This window comes from Lindgomyces ingoldianus, assembly GCF_010093535.1.
Source record: "Lindgomyces ingoldianus strain ATCC 200398 unplaced genomic scaffold BDR25scaffold_1, whole genome shotgun sequence".
In the NCBI taxonomy this organism is placed as follows: Eukaryota; Fungi; Ascomycota; class Dothideomycetes; order Pleosporales; family Lindgomycetaceae; genus Lindgomyces; species Lindgomyces ingoldianus.
The window spans coordinates 2,353,611-2,377,926 of NW_022985162.1; the positions used below are offsets into that span (position 1 = coordinate 2,353,611).

The window sequence follows — 24,316 nt, forward strand, 5'->3', positions numbered from 1 at the left end:
TGTCTTTCCAATGTTTCTGATGATGGTGTTGAGTATCATTTGAGGCGGCATCGATCGGCATTCCACGTGGGTGAATTGAGCATTCTCGTTCGTCCCATGTGGCTGGGGTCATTCACCAGCTCTCATCACCTGGCCCAAGCTCCCTATTGACTTTTCACGGCGCGGGGAGCTTCGTTTTGTGTCTCATATTCACTGCCTCCTTCAAGTGTGTTTTAGCGCTTGTATATCCCTAGTCCCTTTAGTGTTTTGCGTTCGAGCGGTGTGCAAGCACGCAATTGCCCTGCTGGCATCCTACCCAGCATGAGGTCAGTCCATCCCGCATTCGTTCACATCCCGGCACATGCAACCCGACGGCCGCTCCAATCGTCAGGCGTACTAACAGTCGGCTGTTTGCAGATTCGGCCAGCAGCTCAAGAGCTCGCTCGTAAAGGGGTGGATCTTCCACTACATCAATTACGACGACCTCAAGGATGCCCTGCGCAAAGCAGCGCCCTGGGACGAGAAGGCCGAGCAGATGTTTGTACAGAAGCTCGAGGGCGAATTAGATAAAGTGTACACTTTCCAGCAAGTCAAGAGCGATGAGATAATCCGGCGCATTGCGGCATCAGAGAAAGAGGTCAAAGATGTTGTGGCTATGGCGGACGAGAACGGGGGGAGGAGTGCCGATGATAGCCCCACTGAGGAGGACTTTGAGCTGCTGGAGGAAGACCTGAGCGATATCATTGCCGAGGTGCACGATCTGGCTAAGTTCACGCAGCTCAACTACTCGGGCTTCCAGAAGATCATCAAGAAGCATGATGTGGGCTTATCCCCTCTCCTTGCGTGTCAATTGTCGCTAACTCGACGCAGAAACAAACCCGCTGGGTCCTCAAGCCCGTCTTCGCAGCCCGCCTCAAGCGCAAGCCCTTCTTCCAGGACAACTACGACGCCTTCATCGTCAAGCTCTCTAGGCTGTACGACACGGTTCGAACCCGAGGCAGCCCCGTCAAAGGCGACTCCGCGGCTGGAGGCAAGCAGCAGAACTTCGTGCGCCAGACCACCAAATACTGGGTGCATCCAGACAACATTACCGAGCTGAAGCTCATCATTCTCAAGCATCTGCCGGTCCTAGTGTTCAACCCGAACAAGGAGTTTGCGCAGGATGATAGCGCTATCACCTCGATCTACTTTGATAATCCGAGCACGTGGGAGCTTTACCAGGGCCGGCTGAAGAAGACGGAGGGCGCTGAGGCCATCCGTCTGCGGTGGTATGGTGGCATGCAGAGCGAGTCGATCTTTGTAGAACGGAAAACCCATCGGGAGGACTGGACTGGGGAAGAGTCTGTGAAGGCTCGATTTAAGCTCAAGGAGAAGAACATTAATGCATATTTGCGTGGAGAACTGACTCCGGAGAAGGTGTTTGAGAAGGAGCGGAAAGATGGCAAGAGGCCCGAAAAAGACATCGCCTCAGACGAACGGCTTGCAAGGGAAATCCAATATCGTGTCCTCACACGCCATCTCGTCCCCGTGACCCGATCCTTCTACCACCGCACCGCCTTCCAGCTCCCCGGCGACGCTCGAGTCCGAATTTCACTCGACACTGAACTCACCATGACGCGCGAAGACAACCTAGACGGCCGCCACCGTGCGGGAGACAACTGGCGCCGCATGGACATCGGCATCGACTGGCCCTTCTCCCAGCTCCCCCCCGAAGACATCGAGCGTTTCCCCTACGCCGTTCTCGAAGTCAAGCTCCAAACCCAAGCCGGCCAAGAACCCCCAGAATGGATCCGCGAACTCACCGCTTCCCACCTTGTCGAAGCTGTCCCCAAATTCTCCAAATATATCCACGGCACCGCAACACTGAATCCTTCGCGAATTAAACTCCTCCCGTATTGGGCTCCACAAATGGACGTCGATATCCGGAAAGCGGTGAGCCATAAATTTGGCATCGAAAGACCGGGCGCAAGCAACGATATTAGCACGAGCGGGAACTTGGGCGACGATAGCGAGGACGAAGACGCTACGAGCAGCCTACCCACCATTGCTGGCCATGAGGAAGACGAGGGGATTCGGCGACTCCGTGAAGCTCGTGATACCTTGGAACAACACAACATCGAGCAACAGCGCGACTACGGCACTATAACCAACGGACAAGGCCCCAATGCCTTAGACATCGAGGAACGGATTTCCGCACCGCCTCTGCTGCAAGATGATTACCCGATTTACGACTCAGAGAGTGAGGACGAGGATCTGGAAGAGATGAGGAGAGTGGGCGGATGGTATTATAGATCGAAGTTGATTCAGCAGAAAGCCAAGGACTTTGGAAAAACTGTACTTGAGGTGGGGAAGATGCTGATACCGCGTCCTAGGCCAACGAATGTGGCGGGTAATGGATCTAATCTCGGGGTCCCGAATTGGAAACAGCCGGGTGAAGTAAAGCGCTTCAAGGCGCCGAAGGGAAAACGTAAGTCCCATATACCCCTATCTCCATCCCCTTCCCTCAACTCCCTCCTAAACCCCATCCCAGGCATCCATGTCCCCGTCCGCGTCGAACCCAAAGTCCACCTAGCCACCGAACGCACTTTTCTCTCCTGGCTGGAGTTCAGCATCCTCCTCGGCTCCATCGCCGCCACCCTCCTCAATTTCGGCGACGACCTCGCTCTCGCTGCTGCATGGGCGTTCACGATTGTGGCATGCTGTGCGCTGTTTTATAGCGCCGGGTTGTATTTGTGGAGGGTGAGGATGATCAGGAAAAGGAGGGCGGTTACGTATCATGATCGTTGGGGACCGACGTTGCTTTGTTTGGGGTTGCTGGCCGCAGTGGGTGTGAGTTTTGGGTTTAGGATTGCCGGAGGGGGTTGGAAGGGGGGGTTGAAGGGTTGATGAGTGGAGGAGAGTAGTTGATGATCTGGGTGGAGTTCATTGGCTAAGGGGTACGGGAAATTGTATCATAGGCTATTTTGGATGTCCGTATTGCATTGCTCGCATAGAATCACGCAAGATTGCTTTCGAATTGGGATATTCTTGAACCCAGAAACCAGATTTACTGTACGTTGTTCTACATGAGAGGTAAGGAAAAGCCAAACAGATTGAAAGACACGATCGGAATTCCATCTGACGGATCATGCTGCCGAACTCCTAGATACTTTTCCTTCAGACTTTCCATTCCTCCATCCCTTCCTCCTATTCTCACATGCCCCAACTTTCGCTCTTCTCTCCGCCTACGCAGTCTTCTTCTTTCCAATACTCATATCCAAACTCCCCACCACCCACACCACCGCAAACACCGCGAACATCCCCAGGGTAATCACCACAGGCTTCCTGAACCCCGCCGTCCAGGGATAATCATACGTAACCACCAACTCCCTCTCCCTAAAGTCATCGACTAAATTAATCGCACTCAAACTCAATGTCGTTCTACCCAGTGTATCCATAAACGTCTTATGCAGAGTGATCGCAGTATCGACTACAGGGACAGTGGTCGAGAATTTCACGTTCATAGCGCCTTCGGGGAGCACGACGCGGACATGGACACGCGCGTAGCTAATGCCTTCGGGCATGCGAGGACCTTCGAGAAAAGGCACTTTCAGGACGTAGGATTCCCCTGTAGAGAGTCTGCGCAGGTACGAGGAGAGGTCGGCGTCCCAGCCGACGCGGAAGCTGTATTTCCAGCCACCAAAGACTGGGTAACGTGGGCGGAGTTCAAGATGGGCTTCCCGAACTCCGGGACGGAAGCGGGAGGTGGATACGTTGCCGATGTCGTCAGTGAAGTAGGGGTTCAGGGCCCCGGGGTGCAAGGGGAGAGGGAGAGCTTTTAGGGCCGAGGTGGGCGGGTTCATGTACGACGTTTTTTGCCATTCTACACGTGAGAAGTGGTTTTTGAGAGAGGCGCCGAGGTTGGAGAGCCAGTACCGCTCTTCGGTGGCGAGGTTCCCGCCCCAGTGCGAGACTTCGATATCGCGTTCGAGGAGAGAGGCGTGGGTGACGGGCTTAGTAAATTCGTAGCGTACGCTGACGAGTTCCTCAGCACCTGCTGGGATGTTGTTGTAGGGCCCATAGGTGAAGGTTGAGCCTTGCTTTTGCGGGTCAGGTTTCTTGTCGGCGTTGAGGTCTGCGGGGAGGCTTGTGTAGTCGGGGACATCGCTGTTTGGGAATTTTATCTTGGTCTTTTGCTTCTCAGTCACGTAGGCGGAGGGCGTGTAGGCGCTGAAGGTGTATTGCAGGTATTGTTTTGAGCTCTGTTCGATTTGCGCAGGGACGGGGCTTAGAGCAGAGAGAACGGAATACGAGATGCTGATGGTTTGTTGTTCCTTCGGCTTGAGAGGGGTAGGCAGATGGATGAGGTAGAATTCGGTGGGACTGTTTTGGCAGATGTTAGCTGTGCTCAGGATAATTTTCAGATTGTTGGGTCCTACCTCTCCGTATCATACTCCACGACCTCAACCTTGAAAATCCCCTTCTCGGGCGCCTTCTTATCCTTAACCTCGAACCCTCCGACTCTTGATATCAGACCAGATTCGAACGGCAGGTAGTACTCAGACTGCGGTTTCGAGTCCACATTCTCAATTATAACATTGATAGTTTCCCGTGGATACGATTTATCCAAATTGGTTGTCCGGACCAAATTGGCATTCTTAAAGACCTGCGGAGGCTTGAATGTTGCAGGGAGCACCTGCTTCGACAGCAGTGGTTGCGAGAGATTGAGCTCGGCGGAGACGAGGGTTGAAAGAGCTGTTAAGCAGCTGGAGAAGAGGGGGAAAGACCTCATTTTGGGTATCAATGCGATTGCCCAGGCATGAATGAGGTTGTGGGAGAAAAGGTGGGTGAGAGATGAGGCGCAAAGGGTTCCTGGACAATTGCGTATTTCGGGGGAGCTGAGGCGTCGTGTTCACTTCGGTCGGGCATTCTGCCGTCGCAGGCCGCCTTCCACTCCGCGGTTGCCAAGACCTCCGCTCTGCAGCTTCACGCCCTGTGATTGATGATATGAGACTCAGAGACGATGTGACGCCGCGGGTTTTTATATCTGCTTCAATCGCCATGGCATTGATTTCTAGACCCATTTCTAGACCCATTGCGAGGCCTCGCCTACATTTACAGCTGCTGTGCAGGGCGTCGTCGGCTTCTCGACGCTACCTTACGAATAACGGCTTCTTCAAAGTCTCGGAGGAGGTACGTGACGCCATACATTCGAAGAAGCCTGTCGTAGCTCTGGAGACAACGATATATACTCATGGTAGCATTTGCCCTCCTGATTTTGCTCAGTTTGCTGACTTATCCATAGGATTCCCATACCCAGATAACGTGGCACTTGCCACTTTCCTCGAATCCGTAGTCCGAGTCAATGGCGGCATCCCCGCCACTATCGGGATCTTAGACGGTGTCGCTCGCATCGGCATGAGTCCTGAGGAGCTCACTCGTCTTACCGAATCCGCAGGTCACGAGAACACATTGAAGTTATCACGAAGAGATCTAGGCTATGTCTGCGGCTTAAGATTAGCTGGTAAGCAATTCAATGGCGGCACTACCATTGCCGGGACAATGCTTCTCGCATATCTCGCCGGCATAAAAGTGTTTGGTACTGGGGGACTGGGTGGAGTCCACCGAGGTGCAGAGAGTAGTATGGATATCTCTGCGGATTTGACCGAGCTAGGAAGAACGCCTGTTGCTGTTGTGAGCAGCGGCTGCAAGAGCTTTCTTGATATCCCTCGGACGCTCGAATTCCTAGAGACCGAGGGGGTGGGAGTCAGTACTTTTGCGGACGGCCGACAAGGACATGTGGATTTCCCGGCTTTCTGGTCGAGGGATAGTGGGGTTAAGAGTCCGACGGTGATTAACAACGAGATTGAAGCTGCTGCAATTATCCGTAGGTTCTTTCCTCTTCCCTTATGTAGAATTAATGCCCTCTTTCCAAAGTCATACGTTTCCCTTAATTGATGAATCGTGTCTTATCAGTATGGCAGATGCGCAAAACTCGCTTCAGATATCGTCTGGCCTGCTGTTCGCGAACCCCTGCCCAGCCGAATCAGCAATCCCGAAGGACGCCATGGACTCCATAATCGAAGAAGCCATTCGACAAGCCGATGCCTCGGGTGCCTCAGGCAAAGACAACACCCCATTTATCCTGAGCAAGATCAAAGAACTCAGCGGCGGCAAGAGCATACCCGCGAACAGAGCGCTCATCGAATCAAACGTCAGGAGAGCTACCATCGTAGCCAGGGAGCTTGCTGTATTAGAAGCAAAGCAGGACCAAGCCCAAGGGTGAGAGCCAGACACTCTTGATGACAACCGTAGATACTGGCGCTGATCGTAAGTATATAGCCGTGGCTATGCATACTTCACTCCTGATCAGTCGAGCACTGTCTCTTCCTTAGAAGCTACTTCTATAACCGCACCTTCATCTCCTCCACAGACTGCCTTAAGCACCGCCCCAGCGTCACCAGTCGAGATCATTGTGGCTGGAGCCCTTGCCGTCGACTTTTCTTGTGATTACACTCCACTTTCGAGCTCCACCGTCCCAATAGATCCACAGCCTCACACTTCCAATCCAGCAGTCATCACTCAAACTCTCGGCGGAGTAGCACACAACATTGCCAAAGCAGTACATTTAATAGGCTTCCCCGTGCGTCTTTGCAGCGCTATTGGAAATGATCTGAGTGGAAGAGCTGCTCTGAGCCAACTGCAGGCTGAAGGCATGCTTGCCGATGGTATCAAAGTCCTGGCGCCTCCCAGCCGGACTGCCCAGTACGTGGCAGTCAACAATGCTCATAAGGAACTCACTCTTGCCATGGCCGACATGAGCATCTTGGAGGCAAGCACTTCTGAAATTGTTGAGAAGGCGTGGCTATCGTCTCCCACCAATGCTAAACCGAAATGCCTCATTGTCGATGCAAATTGGACCACAGAAACGCTCCACACCTGGCTCCGGTATGGGAAATCTATTGACGCTCTTACAGTGTTTGAGCCTGTCTCTACTGCTAAGGCCTCCCGTCTCTTCTGCACTCCTTCGGATTCCCATCCTTCTGCCGTCTATCCCAACCACCTCGTCGACCTCTCAACCCCGAACTTTCACGAACTTACAGCTCTTCATGATACGGCTCATCGCCTAGACCTCTTCAATCTCCCAGCGTGGTTTCGCACCATCGATGCTCTTGGGATACCTTCTACTGGCCTACGTATTGCCTTATCGGTTACGACGTCGCCGGAGCTCGTGGATCAGGGGATCCCGCAACAAAGCATTAAGCTCCTCCCGTTTATACCTACGATTCTTACAAAACTAGGACCGAAAGGTGTTCTTTTGACGAAACTTATAAAAGCGAATGATCCGGCTCTTAGTTCGCCTGATGAAGCACAATATGTGCTTTCACGAGGCATGAGCGGGGACTCCGAAGTAGGCGGCCTTTACGTCCGCTTATTCCCTCCAGAGAAGATCCTAGGGCCTGGCGAAGTCGTCAGTGTGAACGGCATTGGTGACACATTCCTCGGCGTTCTATCTGCTGGATTGGTCAGGGGAAAGAAAGTTGAGAAAATGGTGCCGCTAGCGCAGCGAGCGGCCGTGTTGAGTCTGAAGAGTCAAGAGAGCGTGAGTCCCGATTTGAAGACGTTGAGGAGCGAGATTGGGGGGTTGTGAAGGCCTCGTCACACTGTTGAGCCGACTTGACGCGGACTTGCATGATGGAGATCTCGGTGGGTGACTCGGTCCGCTTTTTCATCATCTTTGCACCAGATCAGCAAAGTAGTGGCGCAATCTCTTCAGCTGGAATTGGCGAGAAGGTCAGCGGGGGTGGGCGTAATTGACGAGGGTGTAGCAAACAGATCTCCTAGTGTAAGGTTGATTTGTGTGACTGAGTGATTAAGCGGTGAGTAGCGTTGGTGTTCGAGGTAGGTCTGGCGTTTGCTTATAAGCACGCTGGGGATCTTTTCGAATGTTAAAAGAGGACTTATAGTGCATTCGTCACCGCATCATTCATTGCCCTGTTGAGTCCGCTGTCACTTGTCTTCGTTCTACATACTCCCTTCAACAAACATTCCAGCTACGACCTCCTTCACAATTACATGCTGTAACAACCTTTCAATCAATATGAACCACAACTCGAATCCGACTCAACCACATTACGTAGGAACACAGACAGCGAGCGGCCACCATAAGCCACATCTTGTAACTAGAGACTCCAACACTTGTCACTTCCTTCGCCGTTACTACGCCACTCTCCAACAAGGCCCAAAGAGACATCGTTCCCATTGTAGCGAAATGGGGATAGCTCGACGAAACGGCGTATGCGCTTCCCAGGACGATCATGAACGGATACCACAGTACGCGGGAGCCATCCACCCACCTCGTCAACTTGATTCGACGATTACCCCAAGGCGCTTTTCCCACACACTTTGGCCCGAGTATCTGCCTTTACTACAAAACCAGTCCAACCAGTCCAACAACCGCTCATTTCGCTCCATCATCTCACCAACAACCCCCCGATACCCACCTATACTAACGCCCGGCCAACCTCCACTCCGACCAACACAGTCCCACCTACCGATCTACCTTCTCTCCTATAGTCGAGTCCACTGTCCTGATTCCCAGTATCCAGACCTCTTGTCTTCTCTACTCCCATCCGGCGTCCAACACCTCTATACCATTTACTGCAAGGACTTCCAGAAACCGCCGAGAGAACTGTGGAATGACTTCTCAGGCACCCATCCTATAATTCAAGAATTTGTGTTGCTGGATTCGAGGGCGAGGGAGGCGGTAGGGAGGGCGGTGGCGGATTTGGTGAGGGCGGTTCGGACTTCGGAGGAAAGGGCTAGGTTGAGGGGCATGGGAAGGGGGAGAGGGATAAAGAGAGAAGAAGAGGGTGGGAGAGTGACACGGTCTGCGGGTAAGGGCTTCCAAGGAGGGCATGGTGGGAAAATATATGAAGAGAAAGGGTACGAAGGGCGGAGTTGTGCGGGTGTGGCACTAAGTGCATGCTGTGGAGCTGGTACGCATAGGAGTGTGACAGTAATTGAGAAGATTGCGAAAGAATTGAGAAGCCTGGGGTATTTGGAAGTGAGGGTCATACATATTCATCGGGCGAGGAAGATGAATGACCCATATTAGTCGGCACTTGTTTGGGAATGAAGGTTTGGATATAGAAGGTCACTCCACTGCCAACTGTATGTTTGGGGAAGAGGTCACAGTCAACTTGCTGTGATTCTCCGCGAATATTGAAGGATTATTTCTAGTCCAGGTCCGCTATGATGGCGACTTTTCGTTGAGCGGAACTAAGCAAGTGGGCTGGTTTGAAACAGATATCTTGTGCCTTCCCTTTCTCCATCTACTAAACAACCAGCCTGGTGTCCACATAGTGAGATTCTACACTCCCCTTCTCCTAATAACAAATCTCTCCCAGTTCGAACTCCCAGCCAGGCCCTAAAATCTCGGTCAGAGAATCCAACTAGCTATCCCAACCGTCATCATCTAGCTGTTTTAGCTCTCGACCCCATAGCCATCTTCCCACCTATCTCTCCCATGAACCTACCCTCTAAGCTCCATCCACATTCGCATCCCCATCCCCTATTCTCACAACCTACACCTCCCTCAGCTACTACTGGTCTTCAGGTGTTCTCCTTCGATGCAAACGTGTTATAAAGACCCTCACTCCGTCTAATCTCCCTTTCCCTCAGTTCTTCTAACACGTCAGAAATCCTCTCCGTTACCGCCACCTAATCTCCCAAACTAAGTCAGCAACCAAAAGCCCCAAAAATTCTGTTCAGGGGACAGGGGATCTTAACCCACACTCCTATGCATCCCTAAGCGCGCATAGTAGCCAAACCCACAGCTCTACATACCTGATTCAATGCCCTAAAAATATCACGTACCTCCATCTCAACAACCACCCAAGCTCGTGCATCTCGCTCGCTCGCATCGCATATTCCTAGAGTTCGGGATCAGCGCCACTGAATCAGGTTAAAAAGCGATCAGAAGGAGGCGTTATGTGCGCGCAGTAAATTGCTGGAAGACGTGGGTCCCGGGCGGGAGAGTGCAGTTGCGGCGATGGCGCTCGGTGTCAGAAGAGAGGATGTAGATTGTCGGTGGTTGGGACACTTGGCTGACGGATTTTAATCCTATCTGTCGCGCGTACATTTTATCCGCCTATATATATTCTTCTGCTATGCTTTGTAGGGAGATTGACCTTTTGCCACTTGCAACACTATCTCTAGTCTTAGTCCTCGCCCTGGTCATGGTTCACGCTCTAATCTTAGTCCTATCTCTGGTCTCAGTGCACGCATTAGTCCTAATCTTAATCTTAGTCTTGCGTTTGGGAGAGATATTTATATGTCGTGGTCGTCGCCACAATTTTGGTTGCTTATAAGAACAGGGTAAAGATTTTTAGGGTTGTGGTGTTTTCCCTGGGGAAGCCATGTATAAGTTAATTCAGGGATACTTAACCTTGGGCTTAGGAAATTAGGAAATTAGTGATCTGTGTGTATTTACCTCCATCTCTTCTCCTCACACCTACGCCTACGTTCACGCACATCTCCCCCCTAAAGTCAGCCACATCACAGCCTTATATAAACTCCAAAGGGCTCTCAATTTCCCATGAACATTCACCATTCATCTAACCCCACCCTTCTCCCTCCTCCCCCCTAATCCCAATCCCCATCCTCCGCAAATCCCTCACACCCGCCCTCCGTTCTCTACTCTATCTGCTGTGTAATAACCTCCACAGCAGTGACTCTCCTATGCGTCCCCTGAACATAAATTGTTATGGCGGTCATCTCCACCTCACTAATAGCTCGATGAACGGCGTCCTGCATTATATAGTGTTGAATTGTCGGGTGGACTCCGGAGTACTTGGGTTGGGATGGTGGTGCGGGGGAAGCTAGCTCATACGGCGGATTAAGGGGGTGACTAGAACCCCTGGTGGAATAGCATGTTCGAGGTCCAGGTGGATGTACGGGTGTATTTGGAGAAGTTGAGTACTGTAGGAAATTAGGTAGATTGCTGGCATCGCGTCGACTCTGTGGGCAAGCAGCGCTTCTGTTCCAGCTTTTTGAGGTGTTGCAGCGAGCTGTGTTTGGGAACTCGGTTGTGCAGTATGGAAAGATTGGGCCTTCTGGATAGACTAGCCCTGATACAAAGCGTGGCAATGGCTTCTTAAGGGTCGTTCACCTCAGTAATATGTAGTGTGTGATCACATGTTCAACACTGAAAACAAGGAAGAACTCTGGGAGCTACAGTGCCTACCTTTCACCAACCTAATCTAATTCCTCCTAACCTATGCGTTCACACGTTGACTCCCTTCCAATACTCGGGTTCATGAAAGCCAACCAATCCATTCGACCTATCCCTTTCTACAGTGGACATAAAAGCGTGCCTAGGTATATCCATACCCTCGCTCTACAGCGCCAACCATGCATGAACGCTGAACCTATAAATCTCGAACCGTAAAAAATAAGAAAAGAATTAAAATATACTTTTTCTAAACCACATCTGCACCCACACCCTTTGTCCATATATCCTTACCAGATGCTCTAAATGTTTCTAGTTACTACTATTTCTTGTTCTCCAGTCCTAACTTCTCAATCGCCTTCGCACCACCATCTTCGCCTACATCTACCTTCTCCTTGTCCCCTCCTTCGACATGGCCATCTAGTTGGGCTGTCACCTTTTTGGGGTAGAAAGATCCTTTGTCTTTCTTCTTCTTTTCTTTTTTGGGTGGAGCGGGAGGCGGCGGGTAGGCTTTTGTTTCTATGTCCTTCCACTCAGGGGAGGCTTGGAATTCGGCTTGGATGGGCTCAAGGAGGGAGATGAGGGCTTCTGTGACGGCGGGTTTGAGCATTTGTGGGGTGAGCTAGATCAAAAATAAGTATCTGAGACGTGGAAATTTTTTGGATGAGGAAGGAGTAGAAGCGTGGAAGAACATACCACATCAGCGACATAATCTTTCTGCATCTGCTCGATATCGGTGTAAACCAGGGGCTCCGCATCTCTCCTCTCGACCACAAACTTCTGCGTTCCATACTTCAGACTACTCGCTGGCAATAAAACATACTCAGCGAAGCTCAGAATGCCATTACCCTCGACCGTCTGCGGCGGTGCGTACGCCTTCTTCAACTTCTTCCGCACCACCTCGGGCGTATCCAGCAAATCAATCTTGCTATCTGGGTCACTCGCGCTCATTTTACCACCCTGCAGTCCCGGAACCATAGGATTCATTAAATGGGCGCGCTCCTTGAAGCCCACACGCGGCAGCACTTCCTTAGCAAGCGCAAAAATTTTCCGCTGATCCACCCCCCCAAACTGCGCGTCCACCTTCAAGTACTCCTCATCTAGTGCCTGCATAAGCGGGTAGATGAGTCCACTTAACGTCGCGTTCTCGACTTGCTTCACGACCTCGGCGCCGGCTTTCTTGGCATCGTGTTCGGTGACAATAGAGCTCAGCCGGAACAAATCCATGGTATATTCGGGGGTGAGTTGATAGGACGACCCGAACACGAACTCCAGTTTGTCGATCGGGACCTTCACGGCTTTCAGCAACGCGGTGATGACGAAGCGGTAGTATTCGGCGCGAAACTTGACGAGCTCGATCGGCGCTTTCAGGTTATCAAGGAAGCCGTGGATATCGGCGAGAAGAATCTTGATGTGGCATCCCGCTTGGAGAAATTGTGCGAGCTTGAGGACGGGGACGAACTGTTGTGGTTAGTTCAGGGTATGTTGTATGTGTGGGAGGGGAAGAGGAGGGAGTTGTACGTAGCCGCAGTGTGGTCGCCCCGTGGTCGCGGTGCCCCAGTAAATCTTCAATGGCTCGCCTTTCTTTAATATGGCTTCTATGATCTCGGGATTTAGCACCTCCTGCAGGTTCGTCGTAATCAGAGCCAGCTGCTGCTCCATGGACATATTTTCTGCCATGGTGGGGTTAAGCAACTGGGTTGAAAATTGCGATTGCAATTGAGGGTTCCGAAATTGGAAAGAAGGAGGAGATAGCGCCTGACGATAGGGACGTGGAATTATATGGTGTTCCAGGAGAACAATCACAGCACGCGCACAGAGCTGTTAGTAGGATTGTACTTGGGTTCCCAGGAGTCATACGGATCCGAAGTGGGCCCTTAGTATCTCTTCACCGCCTTCTCTTTACGGCTCTTAGATCACGTGACCGAAACCGAAACCGCTCCATATATCCAACCCCACATAAGTGTAAGAATTCAGTGGAGGATGAGACATGCAGGTGCTAGTGGTAGAATAAGCAGGTGGCACTAGAAATCTAAGTAATCCAATATCCTAGTATAGCTAGGATTGCATCCTTTGGAGAGCACATTCTCTATTGAAACACAAATCTCTCCTTCCCTCTTCTGACAAAGCGTATTGGGATGGTGTTCCCTCTCAATTGCAGTGTGATAATCGACCCCATAGTTCTCCTGAGCAAGTGATCCGCCCGATCTGCCGCCTTTTGCCAAACCTCCTGCCTCTCCTTTCCGCCCTTCGGCATCGCATCGACTTCTGCATCAGTCGCAAATTCATCTACTGCAAGCTCAACGCTGTAATGCTGGAATATGACAGCGAACACCGCAAGGATCTCTACTTGCGCAAATCGCCGGCCGATGCAGGACCGGTAGCCGTCGCTGAAAGGAATATATGAACCCTTCACAGGTTTGAAGAGATGTGCTGAGGTGTCCGCACCAGATGGCCCCCGAAGATCTTCGTCGTCGAACTTTGTGTTCTCCATTGCAGCAGCTGGAGGTTCCTTGGTATCTACGAGCCATCGCTCTGGTCTGAATCGATCAACGTCGTGTAAGCCGTCTTTATGGTTACTGTCAGACGGTGAAGGCCAGTACTTAGGATTTCGGTGAACAGCGCAGCAAAGAGATATATGGGTATTCTCGGGGAATATATGGGTCCGATTACCTACCGTGACAGGCTGCGGTCGGCCAGGAGCAGTTGATTTCGGGATGTTGATGATTGGCTGTAGCAGTCGTAAAGTCTCGTTCATAACGGCTGCAGCCATGCCATTGAACAATCTTGGAAACTCCTCCTCAAAGGTCCACTCACTAATCGGCTTTCCTTGCAGCGTCCTGTCGAGGTCCTCTTGTAGATTTTTTTGAGACTTCCGGTTCACTGCTAGGTAAACTAAAGAGAAGTGAAGTGCGTTCGCTGTAGTTTCATGACCTGCAAGCATGATGACGAATGCGTTTCCCAGGAGGTCACTCTTTTGGAGATCAGTCTTCCTTACGTTTGTTGAGCTGTCAAGAATGCCGCTTCCTCGTATGAGTGACCCGAACAAGTCCATTCCCTCAGCGCTCTGTCCCGAGGAAACCTCCGCCTTTTTGGCTTCGTACAGTTCATCCATATACTTGCCCCACTCTATGACTGCTGTTCCAACGGTCCGGTGGATTTTGAAGGGTGATTTTACTGTTGAAATGGTTAGAGAATGCTCCGGAAGTCTGAAAATGGCTCCCATTGAGAAAGTGGGGGGGGCTAGCTTGAACGGGGGAAAACTTAAGAGGCAATGGAGACTCAAACTTACAAAGGTATTCGGGTGGTCCCATTTGGGTCCACATAATATTCTCCAGGAGTACGCTTAGCGCCTCCCGGTAATTCATCTTATGTCCAGGAGGGATTTTAGATCCCACCAGAAGAGGGTCAACGACAGAGTCGCTTCTGGCTCGTTGCTCTTTCTCTTCGTGTGGCCAGACAACTCGAACATCAAAACCAGCACGACTAATGACATACAAAGCGAACCTCATTGTGTCTGTAGCTGGATCATTCACCGTCTTATTGCCACTGCCATTAGGCCCGGTCCACAGCCTGAGGAGGGACTGCGCATGATGCAGTGATTCTAGGAAAACGAGCTCATTGTTCTTGTCTCCAAAACTTGGTGCCGTGAGCTTCCTGTGCATACGCCAGGCTGGGCCTTCAGTCGAGACGACATTTTTTCCATAGATGTCAAGCCGTCTATACATCTTAAGTGGCTTTGGGAAGTCATTTCGTCGCGTTGTGATTTGAGTGATAACCTCAGCATCTGCGACAAATGCCTGGATTCTGCTGGGTGATACAGCAAATAAGATATCTGACCCAACCTGCTCGAATGGCTTGTATCCTACTCGATAAGCCCACTCTGGATCCAGCAATCTATGTTGCCGCGTGGTCAACTCAGATAAAGTGGATGTGAACGGAAAATTACCTACTGTAACCAGAGGCCATGGCAAAATACCGGAAGTTTTTGCAGGAGCGGAAGCCACAGCGGGTATGTTGCGAGCCAAAACACGGAATACACATTCCATGGCATTACGACTACAGGGAAGCCTGAGGATTTTGCGGCAGCTAGATTGCGAACGACATTACGGTAACGGTGCACCAGAAACCAAATGACGACTCCAATTGTGCCAACCGCTAGAGAAGAAGCCATCGCGTCCTATGCTGTGGCACGCTTGTGCGGGGAAATTGAGGGCAAGGGGTTCCGAGATTATGTGAATGAAGAAGACTGTAAATGCATTAAGCCAGGTAAGTAACTCAAAGGAGGCGATACAATTAAGGCAGGCGATGAGTGACGCTCGCAGCGTGGAGAGGGTCGAGGTGAGGTCGCGCTGACTTGTTGTGACGTTGACAATGTTGGTCGTGCCCGCCTCATTAGCGTTTGAAGGGGTGCAGACTGGCCATTGAGCGTCTCAGTAATCAGAGTTCTAAATTAAGAACATCGAATCCCCTATCGACGCCTCAGAGAAGAAGTGCCTACGATGCACATGTTCTCTGTGGTTTTGTTGTTTATCTCAAGAGACATACTCTGGGCTGGAGAAGTAGCTCTCGAGACCTGCCAGTAGAGCGAGCTAATGGCGAAGCAAAGAGTTATACCTAGAGCGGACTAGCCTGTGTGACAGTTGCTGACTCCTTAGCGCTGTCGCAGAGCTCTCCGCACATTCCTCCTCTGCAGAGCTGTCACATTTTGTGAAGTTCCGGCAAGGGCGGCCTCGAATCCAAATGCATCGCACACCGCGTGTCGGTCTGGAAGTGTCGGATGCTGCACTGTGGCACCAAGATCCCCATGGATCGCCCGCGTAACAGGTGAAAAGCAACTTCTCACCAGTCAACAGAACGAAAGAGTGCCTCCACGGCAACTACGGCTGGATTGCGGAAGCTAGATATGGCCGCTGCAGCAGGAGAGGAGGGGATAAATATTGTCATCGTTCCACTTGTGAAGCCTGCCGCGAGCATATCCGCTCAATCTTATGCCGTCCCACATCGACCTTAAGTACGAATTGAGTCGCTATCGCATCCTTGATGCACAGCGCCCACAGCAGCTCCAGCCTGCCTTCAAAGATGTAGATGAGACCTAGGATAGAATTCGGTAGGCTAGCTGTCTACAGGCAGTGGACTTCCTCGTTGACTCTTGAGTGTCAGAAAACGTCTAAGCGTCCACTTCGTTTCGGAACGTTTTCTGGAAGGCGAGGATATTGCGGCAGAAAGCGACAATTGGATTCAAAGCCGACTTTCACTGGCGCCTCGATCCCCTCGTGGCTCTTCGGCCCACGTGGGTTTGCTTTTTCATAACAGGGGGCTGAAGGTTCTTGGTGGCTGATCGCTTAATCTGATTCGTTGCAATGAGGGTCTGCTCCTCTTTGGTCTCTCGGAAATATTGTCATGAACACCAGGGGAGAATCAGTTCATAGTTTAGTCCAGCCTCACCGCATCCATATACCTGTCCTCGGCAAGCTGAGTGACCCGGTCAGGTCGGTTGGTTATTTGACCTGATGCTCAGCAAGGTCTTCTGGTACCGATGAGGGTTAGGATGCAACGCCTCTTGTTATATCACTGATTTCTTTCTGGCAGCTGACCAGCCCCCAGCTTTTGTCTTTCTGAGTCTCCGCACGATACCGGAGCTGGGAAGAACAGGACTGTAGTCATGTCATTTTGCCGTTCGGACCCGCGAATGCCCTGGATGAATCCCGGTTCGGCTACATTGCTAGCTTGAATGTCGCACCGACCTGGTGATGCTGGGCACGGAGGGAGTACGTGACGGTAACAGAGCTTGAATCAACAATTCCAGAAACTCGACGTCACAGCTTGACTCGACGGCGGAGTTTGGGCCTCGAGAAGACGGGATTGCCCAATTCTTTAAAGTCAATGATGGACTAATCTTCTCGAAGCTAATGGAGGGTTTCGGCCACTCTCCGGGGTGTTATCCTTGAGATGACAAGAATAGGCCAGGTCTTGAGATACCAGCGTCATAGCGAGGGCCAGCTATACACAGGTGACCTCGGGCCGGCCAGAAACGGCTCCAGCTCATAAGATCGAGCTACGGTTGTGCGGTCACTTCCAATGATACAATCTTGCTACTTGCAGGTGGCAGCGGACAGACGGGTTCCAACCATGGTCACTTGAATTGTCTCAATTTTCAAAACGACGAGATGAATAGGTGTCGACATCGTCTTCAGCTATCTCTGGCGCATCGCTTTCCCCATGTCTTCTCGAAGCCCACTTGTGGCCCGGGTAAGACGCTAAGCGGGAGGTTGATGCTGAATCACCTAGTGAGAATCGCAATGTGGGGCGTCTCCAGACCGTAACTTTCACGTTTATGCGCTGGGAATCTCTCTCAACGCCCGGACGGTGCTTGGACGCGCTCATCTCAGACTCGCACAGCTGGCGGCGCTGAGTCGCTGCTCTGGAAATTATCCGACGCGGCGAGCGCAGTCGTGATGTGCTGATGCTGCTCCTGGACTGGCCTCTCGGCGGAGGAGCGCGCACAAATGGCGAAACAATGAACTCATATCTGTGCGCCGACATGGGCCATGGCTGTCTCTCGGGCCCATCACAGTGCCCGACATGATGGTGTTGACGGCCGTCGGCGGGATGCCGGCCGCAGAGCATCCGTGGTATTAGGGCGGGAACAGCGTTTGCTGTCAGTGGCAGTAGTCGTCGGCGGCGGCAAGCCTCCGGGTGCAAGTACTGCACAACCTGTCGAGCGCAATGAAGTGACGGAGGGCAGTTTGATCGTCTGGCCGCGGTGTCTGCTCCAGTTGCTTGCCGGCATCTCGCATTCCGCACGGCTCGCATTGAACACCAAGCGTCGTCGCTATTTTCCAAAGCTCCGGGACTGGGTTTGATGGCTTGAGAAGGCTTTTCTGCCCAGTGCCCGCAGCGCTCAAGCGACACCACATGAATCGTGCGCTGCGAGAGACGACAGAGCAGTGAGGGTCGTCCTCGCTCGCCCAGCCCGTGGCGGCCCACTCCATCAATCTCACTGACCACACTGACCCCATCCCCCATCCCCAAACAGCACTCCCCAACCCACCCACGCTGCTTGCTGCCTGCTTCGCGGTTATTCTCGCTGCGCCTAACCCTCTCTTTCTGGCCCCGCAACTCGCTCGCCCTCAGGAGCCAGGGCCCGCAGCAGTACTGTTCTTGCCCGTGCTAGTGCGTGGCCAGCAACAAACGTCGACGCATAGACACTCTCCGTGTCAGCGCCCTCTTGTCGCTAGAATCGAGATCTGGCGCTGGCTTGTTGCCTGCTTCTAGTAACAGTCTCCGGTTCCATGGTAAGGTCGCGTTGTCGGCTGGGTTCTCTGCACGCCGCTTGACAGAGCTCCCGCTCTCCTCGTGCATCCCACAGGCTCTGCCCTACTATTCACGACACTGGCCTGCTCTGCTTGACTGCTGCCCTGCGACGCTTGTCAAACTCTTCACCTCCCCCCCAGTGATGATGCGGATTGGCCCGCAGTTGCTGAACATCTCCGATCTCTCCCATCACTGACGTGCTGGGTGAATTGCGCCCTTTGCCTCCGCTGCCGAGGTAGGCCCTCCACCACTCGTCCCCGAGACTGTGCTGGGCGTGGTCGTTTGAGCTGTGAGCACTGAGTAGTCATCAGCTCAAGTGGACCATCGCAGCCGCATGGCCTGAGCGGTCCCTCTGATATTAGGATGGAGGGCGGTGATCCGGACGCGCCCACCCAGAAACGTCCCCGTTTGGACTCGGTCAACCCAGTGTATAACGGCCTTCCCCCCCCTCAACCCGCTCGACACCCCACCGGCCAGGCCTCGTCTCCTCCCCCATCTGCCCGTCACTACCCAACCCACAGCCTTCCGCCTCCCTCCCAGCCGTACCCACCTCAAGGACATTACCAAGGCCCTTCACCCTCACCATCTCTTCCCTCAACCGATATTCGCGCCTACTCCGATCCTAGGAGCATACCGTCGCCCGGCCAGCGCACCCATGGCGTTACCGGTCCTCCCGTGACCCTCCCCGCGAGAACCATTAGCCAGGACAATATCGCCACCTACCGTCCTCCTGTGACTCCTCAGTCTACTGCCCCAGACCACCCAAGCTCGCGGTCCACCAGTGGTGAGGCCAAACTTCCTCCTGGCATGGACCATGGTGGCCACCAAACACCATGGCCCGTCAATCCAGAGCATCGCCATAATGGCAGCATTCCAAATGTGCCAAATGGTCTGCCCAACGGTTATCCGGTGGTCAGCCCTCAGCATGAGCAGCCTTATCAGACCCCTCTCCCGCAGGCCCAACACTTTGCTCAGCCTGTTGCGTATTCTCAAGGACCGTATATGAGCGGCCCAGCCTCACAGTACCAGCAGGCACATATGAGGCGGAAGCAGGTTCGAGCTACACAAGCATGCAATAACTGCCGTTCGCGCAAACAGAAATGTGACGAACAGAGGCCGTGCCAATTTTGCAAAGATAATCAGTATGAGTGCCAGTACAAGGATGTTCCTCCTCCGAAGTGAGTCACTCATTTCACCATTCATCATCCTGCTAACGATCCTTAGGCAAGATAGGACCATGATGCAGCTTCAAGACAGTGTGAATAGCGTCTCCGACATGCTAAAGACCTTTGTGGAAGGGTTTAATTCCTGGAAAGATACCGTTGAAAGCAGACTTCCCCCAGTGAGACCGGGTGATAACATGACAAATACTTCAAACCACCCTTCGCCCGAACAAATGCAAGGCATACGAGGTTCTTTCAGCGAACACAGTGGGTCAAGAATGCCTACTCCAGTACAAGGACGTGCACATCTCCGCAGAGTCAACAGCATGAAAATTGAGTCACCGGTCACCCTAAACTCAATGACGTCGCCCATTCCTGCGCAGGGCTCTACCCCGATCAAACAAGAGTCCATCTTGGCTGGTCCGCAGGCACCCGCTACCCCCGCTGAGAGCATAAGGGCTGATCATACCAACCTGAGCGGTGAAGACTCGTTGAGACCAGGAGAGAAGGCCGGCCTCCTCGGTGATCATACCACTCCTGCTCACCAGGTCCTAGAAGGATGGCCTTCCATGCAGACGTTCTGCAATGATATCCCCTACATGAAATGGCTTTTGGACAATGGACACAAAATTAGCGACTATCCCATGGAACTCGAGAAGCGCCGTGGCCTAATTCGTGTCTGGGGTGTTGGGGAAGGCCATGACCTGAATGACGGAGCCCAGGGTCCAGGAAGCCCTGATAGCAACGAGTCTGATGCCCCTTCCCCGGCAGCGGCGAGAGAAGGCCTTTGGGGAACGGGCGAAGCCTCTAGCCCTGGTACTGCGAGTGGTAGTACCCCCCGAGAGATCGACGGAAGCGTTGGCGGACTTGATTCGCACGGCAACTTAAAGCTTGATTCAGTGACTCTTTTCGAGCTCCACAAGCTTTACCACGATTATATGCACAATATGCACCCTTTTCTAAATCCCAGCAAGTTGAGGAAGATGGTGAAGGAATTCGGCGAGGCTTATAGTCCCGACTCTAGGAGCGCTCATGCGTTTTCTCCTGGCTCCGCCATACCCAGCCACGTTGCTGGCCAGAAGAGAAAACGATCATCCTTCGACACATTCTCGCCAGGAAGGGAGAGGCCAGGCCAAGATCCAATTGAGCGATCTCTTCGAAATGCGATCGTACTTCTCGTGTTGGCTTTGGGTAAAGTCTGTCAGTATCAGCAGCCATTACCAGCGCCTCAATGTGATAAGGGTATGGACATACCGGATCTGTTCAGTCGCGGCTCTCCGCATTCGTCTGGCGCTAGCTTCAACGTTGATGACGGGCAGGACAATCGGCCAAGGAACATCGATATCTTACCGGGAATGGCGTACTTCAGTTATGCGACCGATATCTTGGGCAACCAGCAAGGTGGAAATACCGTGGCCCACGCACAAGCCATGCTTCTGGCTGCGTTATACTTGGGCCAGTTTGCGCGTGTTATGGAGAGCTGGAGCTGGATTAATAATGCCTGCAGGGTCTGCCTCATTCTTATCAAAGAGTATGCATCCCATATTTCCACCTGTATTCCTTGAGCTCACGAAATTCCCAGCGATATGCCTAGGATCGACAGGGAATCTGTACTCAATCAGGGAAGGGAGCCCCCATTCCCACCGCATGAGCAGTACAGGTTGAATCTAGTCAAATGCGTGTACTGGACCTGCCTACAACTCGAAAGGTAGTGTTTGCCCCTCACCTTCTTGATACCATCTAATGATTTACATAGCGACATCTTGGCTGAATTGAGTAACCTCCCACCAAGTGATATCTCAAAGTACTCAGGCAAAATTTCATATCCTTCAGGAGTATATGAGAAGTTTCCGGAGACCATATCGTACAGTGATAGCTCAGAGCACGAAAGAGTCATGTGGATATATTCGAGCCAGATACATTTGCGCGTCATTCTTAATGAGGCACACAATGGCTTGTATGGAGCCGACGGTGAGTCACCCGTTTATTTCTTTCCAGTGCCTTCTGACATAGAAAGGTGAAGGGAAACGCAAACGGCTAGACAACAACAATCTAAAAGAGGTCGCTACCGCCGCTAAAGTCCACTCCGACATCTTATTGAGCTGGAGAAAAGTGCTACCCGCTGAGCTCGTGTGGGACGATAACGATCCCCCATCAACCGACCTCAACATCGCCAGGCTGCGCGCGAAGTTCTACGGAGGGCACTACATGATCCTAAGGCACTTTCTGTACATGGCTACTCACGAGATTGAGCTTCCACCCGGCCCACCCATGTCTCAGACGTCTGCCTGGTCATCACAACACAGTTCTCCAGCAGCCGTCATAGACCACAGGGCTACGCCAACAACCATGCACAGAACACTGATGGATTTCACCCATGACCAAAGCGAGATTCTCGATGCAGCGTTCCAATGCATACGGAGCGCGATTCAGAGTACTATTGCTTTCGACCGTGTCGGGGCTCTTCCCGAGGAGCCATACGAGAGGTATAAGGATACTGCAAAACACAGGCTCATTTTGACAAACATATTTGGTACTTTGCACGCGTAAGTTCACCTCGCCAACCTCAGCTGCTCCTGCTCATGACATATAGACAATTTGGGAACATGATTGTCCTCGCTGCGGTTTTCAAATCTCGTCTGCGATACCATCTGCCCAACGACAATCCGAAAGACCATAATCTCACCAAGTCGACATTGTCGAAGCTTTTAAACCGAACAATCAAAGTCTTAGGCACCGTCGCACCTAACTCTCCAGTATTGAAGATGGATGCCCAGATATTGCAAAATATCCAGAGGTTGCTCAACCTAGAAAACACAGACCTAAATTAAAAGGCCGGGCATGACACAGCAGACAACAGAACTCTTAAACCCTCTCAGGAACGGCTCCTTTTCTCCAGCTTTACCCTTTGTAATTCGTTGGATATACCCCTGAAGCAGCGTTTACTTGCTTCACGCTATTTTACTGTCCTTTACCGCACTACTCTCGGTGCGTTCTTTTTTTCATGTTTTTTTTTTTTTTCTGGTTGCACACATTGGGAGGCTAGCGCTCGATTTCACCATCATTTAACACTGCATTTGGCGGTTATTTGTCTTCACTTATGAAGTTGTTATACCCGTACTGGGCCTGGATTGCAATGGTCAGCAAATGGCTGAATTCGGAGGACGGGCAAAACGGCTTCGAGCTCCTCTCGAACGTCATACCGATGGTGGCTATCTGCTTTTCACATACACGCGTCCATTTCGGGATGGGATTCATGTATATTGGACACATGCTCCACAATGATCCGATTACGGAAGGATTTTGGTGCATTGGGCTGGAGGAAATTGGGATTTGGTATATAGGAGAGGCCGTTCATTGGAGCGCAAGCTTCACAGACTGGATGGGCTAATGTTGGGAGAGACAGTTGAATTTTGGGATTATTGGTTTATCGGAATTACTATTGGTATCTACTGTTAGCGTTCTGTCGCTCTACAGCGGGGGCTCGGCTCTTCTCAAAGCTCACACAACTCCCCCTGGAGGCGTCGATTTCGCAAGCACGGAGCCGAACCCTCTGCAATCAAAACTGGGCGCAGCAACAACCTGCTTCATCCCTGAAGGAACAACACGTGCCCAAAATTTCATGCGGGCCTCACCCCATCCTCCCGTCTTACCGCAGCATCCGCCCAAAATTTCATGAACAGCTCCCCACCTTTCCATGGATGTCTGAACGTTTGGCACTAAGCCCCTACCTCAAAGTTTTCTTCCAAGGTTTCGGGTTCCCCCAAAAAGCGTGAGCTCAAGCCCCAATCTTCAACTCTAACCCAACCCCGTCCCCCCACTAGAATCGTCTCGCCGCAAACGTTGGGTGCCGACTAGGGTGAACTTTATGAAGCGAACCAGTTTGTCCGCTCTTCCCGCTGCGGCCCCAGAGGCACCCGTTCCTGGTGTTGATGTTGGAAGCAAGATAAATTTGGTTGCCGCGATAGCCGTAGAGGGGACTCGGAGGCTCTGGTTGTGGCGGCGGAGGGGCACAAGTCGTGGGCTCGTGTAATATCGTTCACCTCTGAGATGCGATACGAGGGGCACGAAGTTGGTGGAGCGGCGAGGCGAGCTCTGAGCAAAGGTTGCCCCGTAACAAGAACAGGCCCCCTGTCACACGGATGGTGGGCCATCGTGATGAGGAGCACGCCGAGAATGTCACAGAGTAATTGGACGCGACTAGACACGTACCACCATGTCTCTAAGCTGAGAGCCCTGGCCCAACAATTGTTGCAATTGGGCGTCAAATGCTCAAGATGACCACTGGTCTTCCTGATAACGGCGATCGCCTGGCCAGTTGGGCATTTAGTTGTTGAAGGATTGCCCGCCAGCCTCCTTGTCGCCAATTACGGACCTACGCTCGCTAGGCGGGCAGCTGTCAAATTGCAAATCAATTTGGGTTCACCTTGTTTGAGGTGCAAGTTCAGAGCAGGAGCGGGAGGTTGGGCTTCTGCGCTGTTCTCCGAACACGTGAGCTTGAAATAGATTCGGCGAATGAAGTTTTTTGGTTCCCGTCCCGTTACGCGAACGTCAATCACCACTCTCAGAACCGTGCAGGAGTGATGGCCAGTCACACTCAAGGTTAAAGCTGTATTTGATTTGTTCTCGCTTCTTTCCCCTTTGC

At 52.1% G+C, this 24,316-nt stretch overlaps 6 protein-coding genes across 6 annotated transcripts; 3 read left to right on the forward strand and 3 right to left on the reverse strand.

The window, feature by feature from the left end:
* Positions 1 to 190: 190 nt before the first annotated feature.
* On the forward strand, positions 191 to 2,979 carry BDR25DRAFT_250702 (SPX-domain-containing protein). Its single transcript, XM_033686082.1, has 4 exons — positions 191 to 305; positions 397 to 799; positions 850 to 2,446; positions 2,510 to 2,979. Exons 1-4 carry the CDS (start codon positions 301 to 303, stop codon positions 2,863 to 2,865), a joined length of 2,361 nt encoding a protein of 786 aa, XP_033554956.1. The 5' UTR covers positions 191 to 300; the 3' UTR covers positions 2,866 to 2,979.
* Positions 2,980 to 3,008: 29 nt separating this feature from the next.
* On the reverse strand, positions 3,009 to 4,838 carry BDR25DRAFT_250703 (oligosaccharyltransferase alpha subunit). The gene is made up of 2 exons (XM_033686083.1): positions 4,398 to 4,838; positions 3,009 to 4,341 (listed from the first exon to the last, which is right to left on the reverse strand). The coding sequence occupies exons 1-2, from the start codon at positions 4,748 to 4,750 to the stop codon at positions 3,204 to 3,206; spliced, it is 1,491 nt and encodes a 496-aa protein (XP_033554957.1). The 5' UTR covers positions 4,751 to 4,838; the 3' UTR covers positions 3,009 to 3,203.
* Positions 4,839 to 4,982: 144 nt separating this feature from the next.
* BDR25DRAFT_250708 (uncharacterized protein) lies at positions 4,983 to 7,959 on the forward strand. The gene is made up of 4 exons (XM_033686084.1): positions 4,983 to 5,215; positions 5,264 to 5,845; positions 5,943 to 6,240; positions 6,301 to 7,959. The coding sequence occupies exons 1-4, from the start codon at positions 5,020 to 5,022 to the stop codon at positions 7,607 to 7,609; spliced, it is 2,385 nt and encodes a 794-aa protein (XP_033554958.1). The 5' UTR covers positions 4,983 to 5,019; the 3' UTR covers positions 7,610 to 7,959.
* Positions 7,960 to 11,196: 3,237 nt separating this feature from the next.
* Positions 11,197 to 13,015, reverse strand: BDR25DRAFT_250709 (tyrosine tRNA ligase). The gene is made up of 3 exons (XM_033686085.1): positions 12,713 to 13,015; positions 11,888 to 12,652; positions 11,197 to 11,813 (listed from the first exon to the last, which is right to left on the reverse strand). Exons 1-3 carry the CDS (start codon positions 12,869 to 12,871, stop codon positions 11,514 to 11,516), a joined length of 1,224 nt encoding a protein of 407 aa, XP_033554959.1. The 5' UTR covers positions 12,872 to 13,015; the 3' UTR covers positions 11,197 to 11,513.
* Positions 13,016 to 13,216: 201 nt separating this feature from the next.
* On the reverse strand, positions 13,217 to 15,822 carry BDR25DRAFT_8222 (cytochrome P450 monooxygenase-like protein). Its single transcript, XM_033699100.1, has 3 exons — positions 15,145 to 15,822; positions 14,484 to 15,088; positions 13,217 to 14,368 (listed from the first exon to the last, which is right to left on the reverse strand). Exons 1-3 carry the CDS (start codon positions 15,363 to 15,365, stop codon positions 13,281 to 13,283), a joined length of 1,914 nt encoding a protein of 637 aa, XP_033554960.1. The 5' UTR covers positions 15,366 to 15,822; the 3' UTR covers positions 13,217 to 13,280.
* Positions 15,823 to 18,670: 2,848 nt separating this feature from the next.
* BDR25DRAFT_8237 (uncharacterized protein) lies at positions 18,671 to 22,637 on the forward strand. The gene is made up of 6 exons (XM_033699106.1): positions 18,671 to 19,686; positions 19,733 to 21,202; positions 21,254 to 21,379; positions 21,428 to 21,642; positions 21,695 to 22,217; positions 22,265 to 22,637. Exons 1-6 carry the CDS (start codon positions 18,872 to 18,874, stop codon positions 22,500 to 22,502), a joined length of 3,387 nt encoding a protein of 1,128 aa, XP_033554961.1. The 5' UTR covers positions 18,671 to 18,871; the 3' UTR covers positions 22,503 to 22,637.
* The last annotated feature ends 1,679 nt before the right edge of the window (positions 22,638 to 24,316 follow it).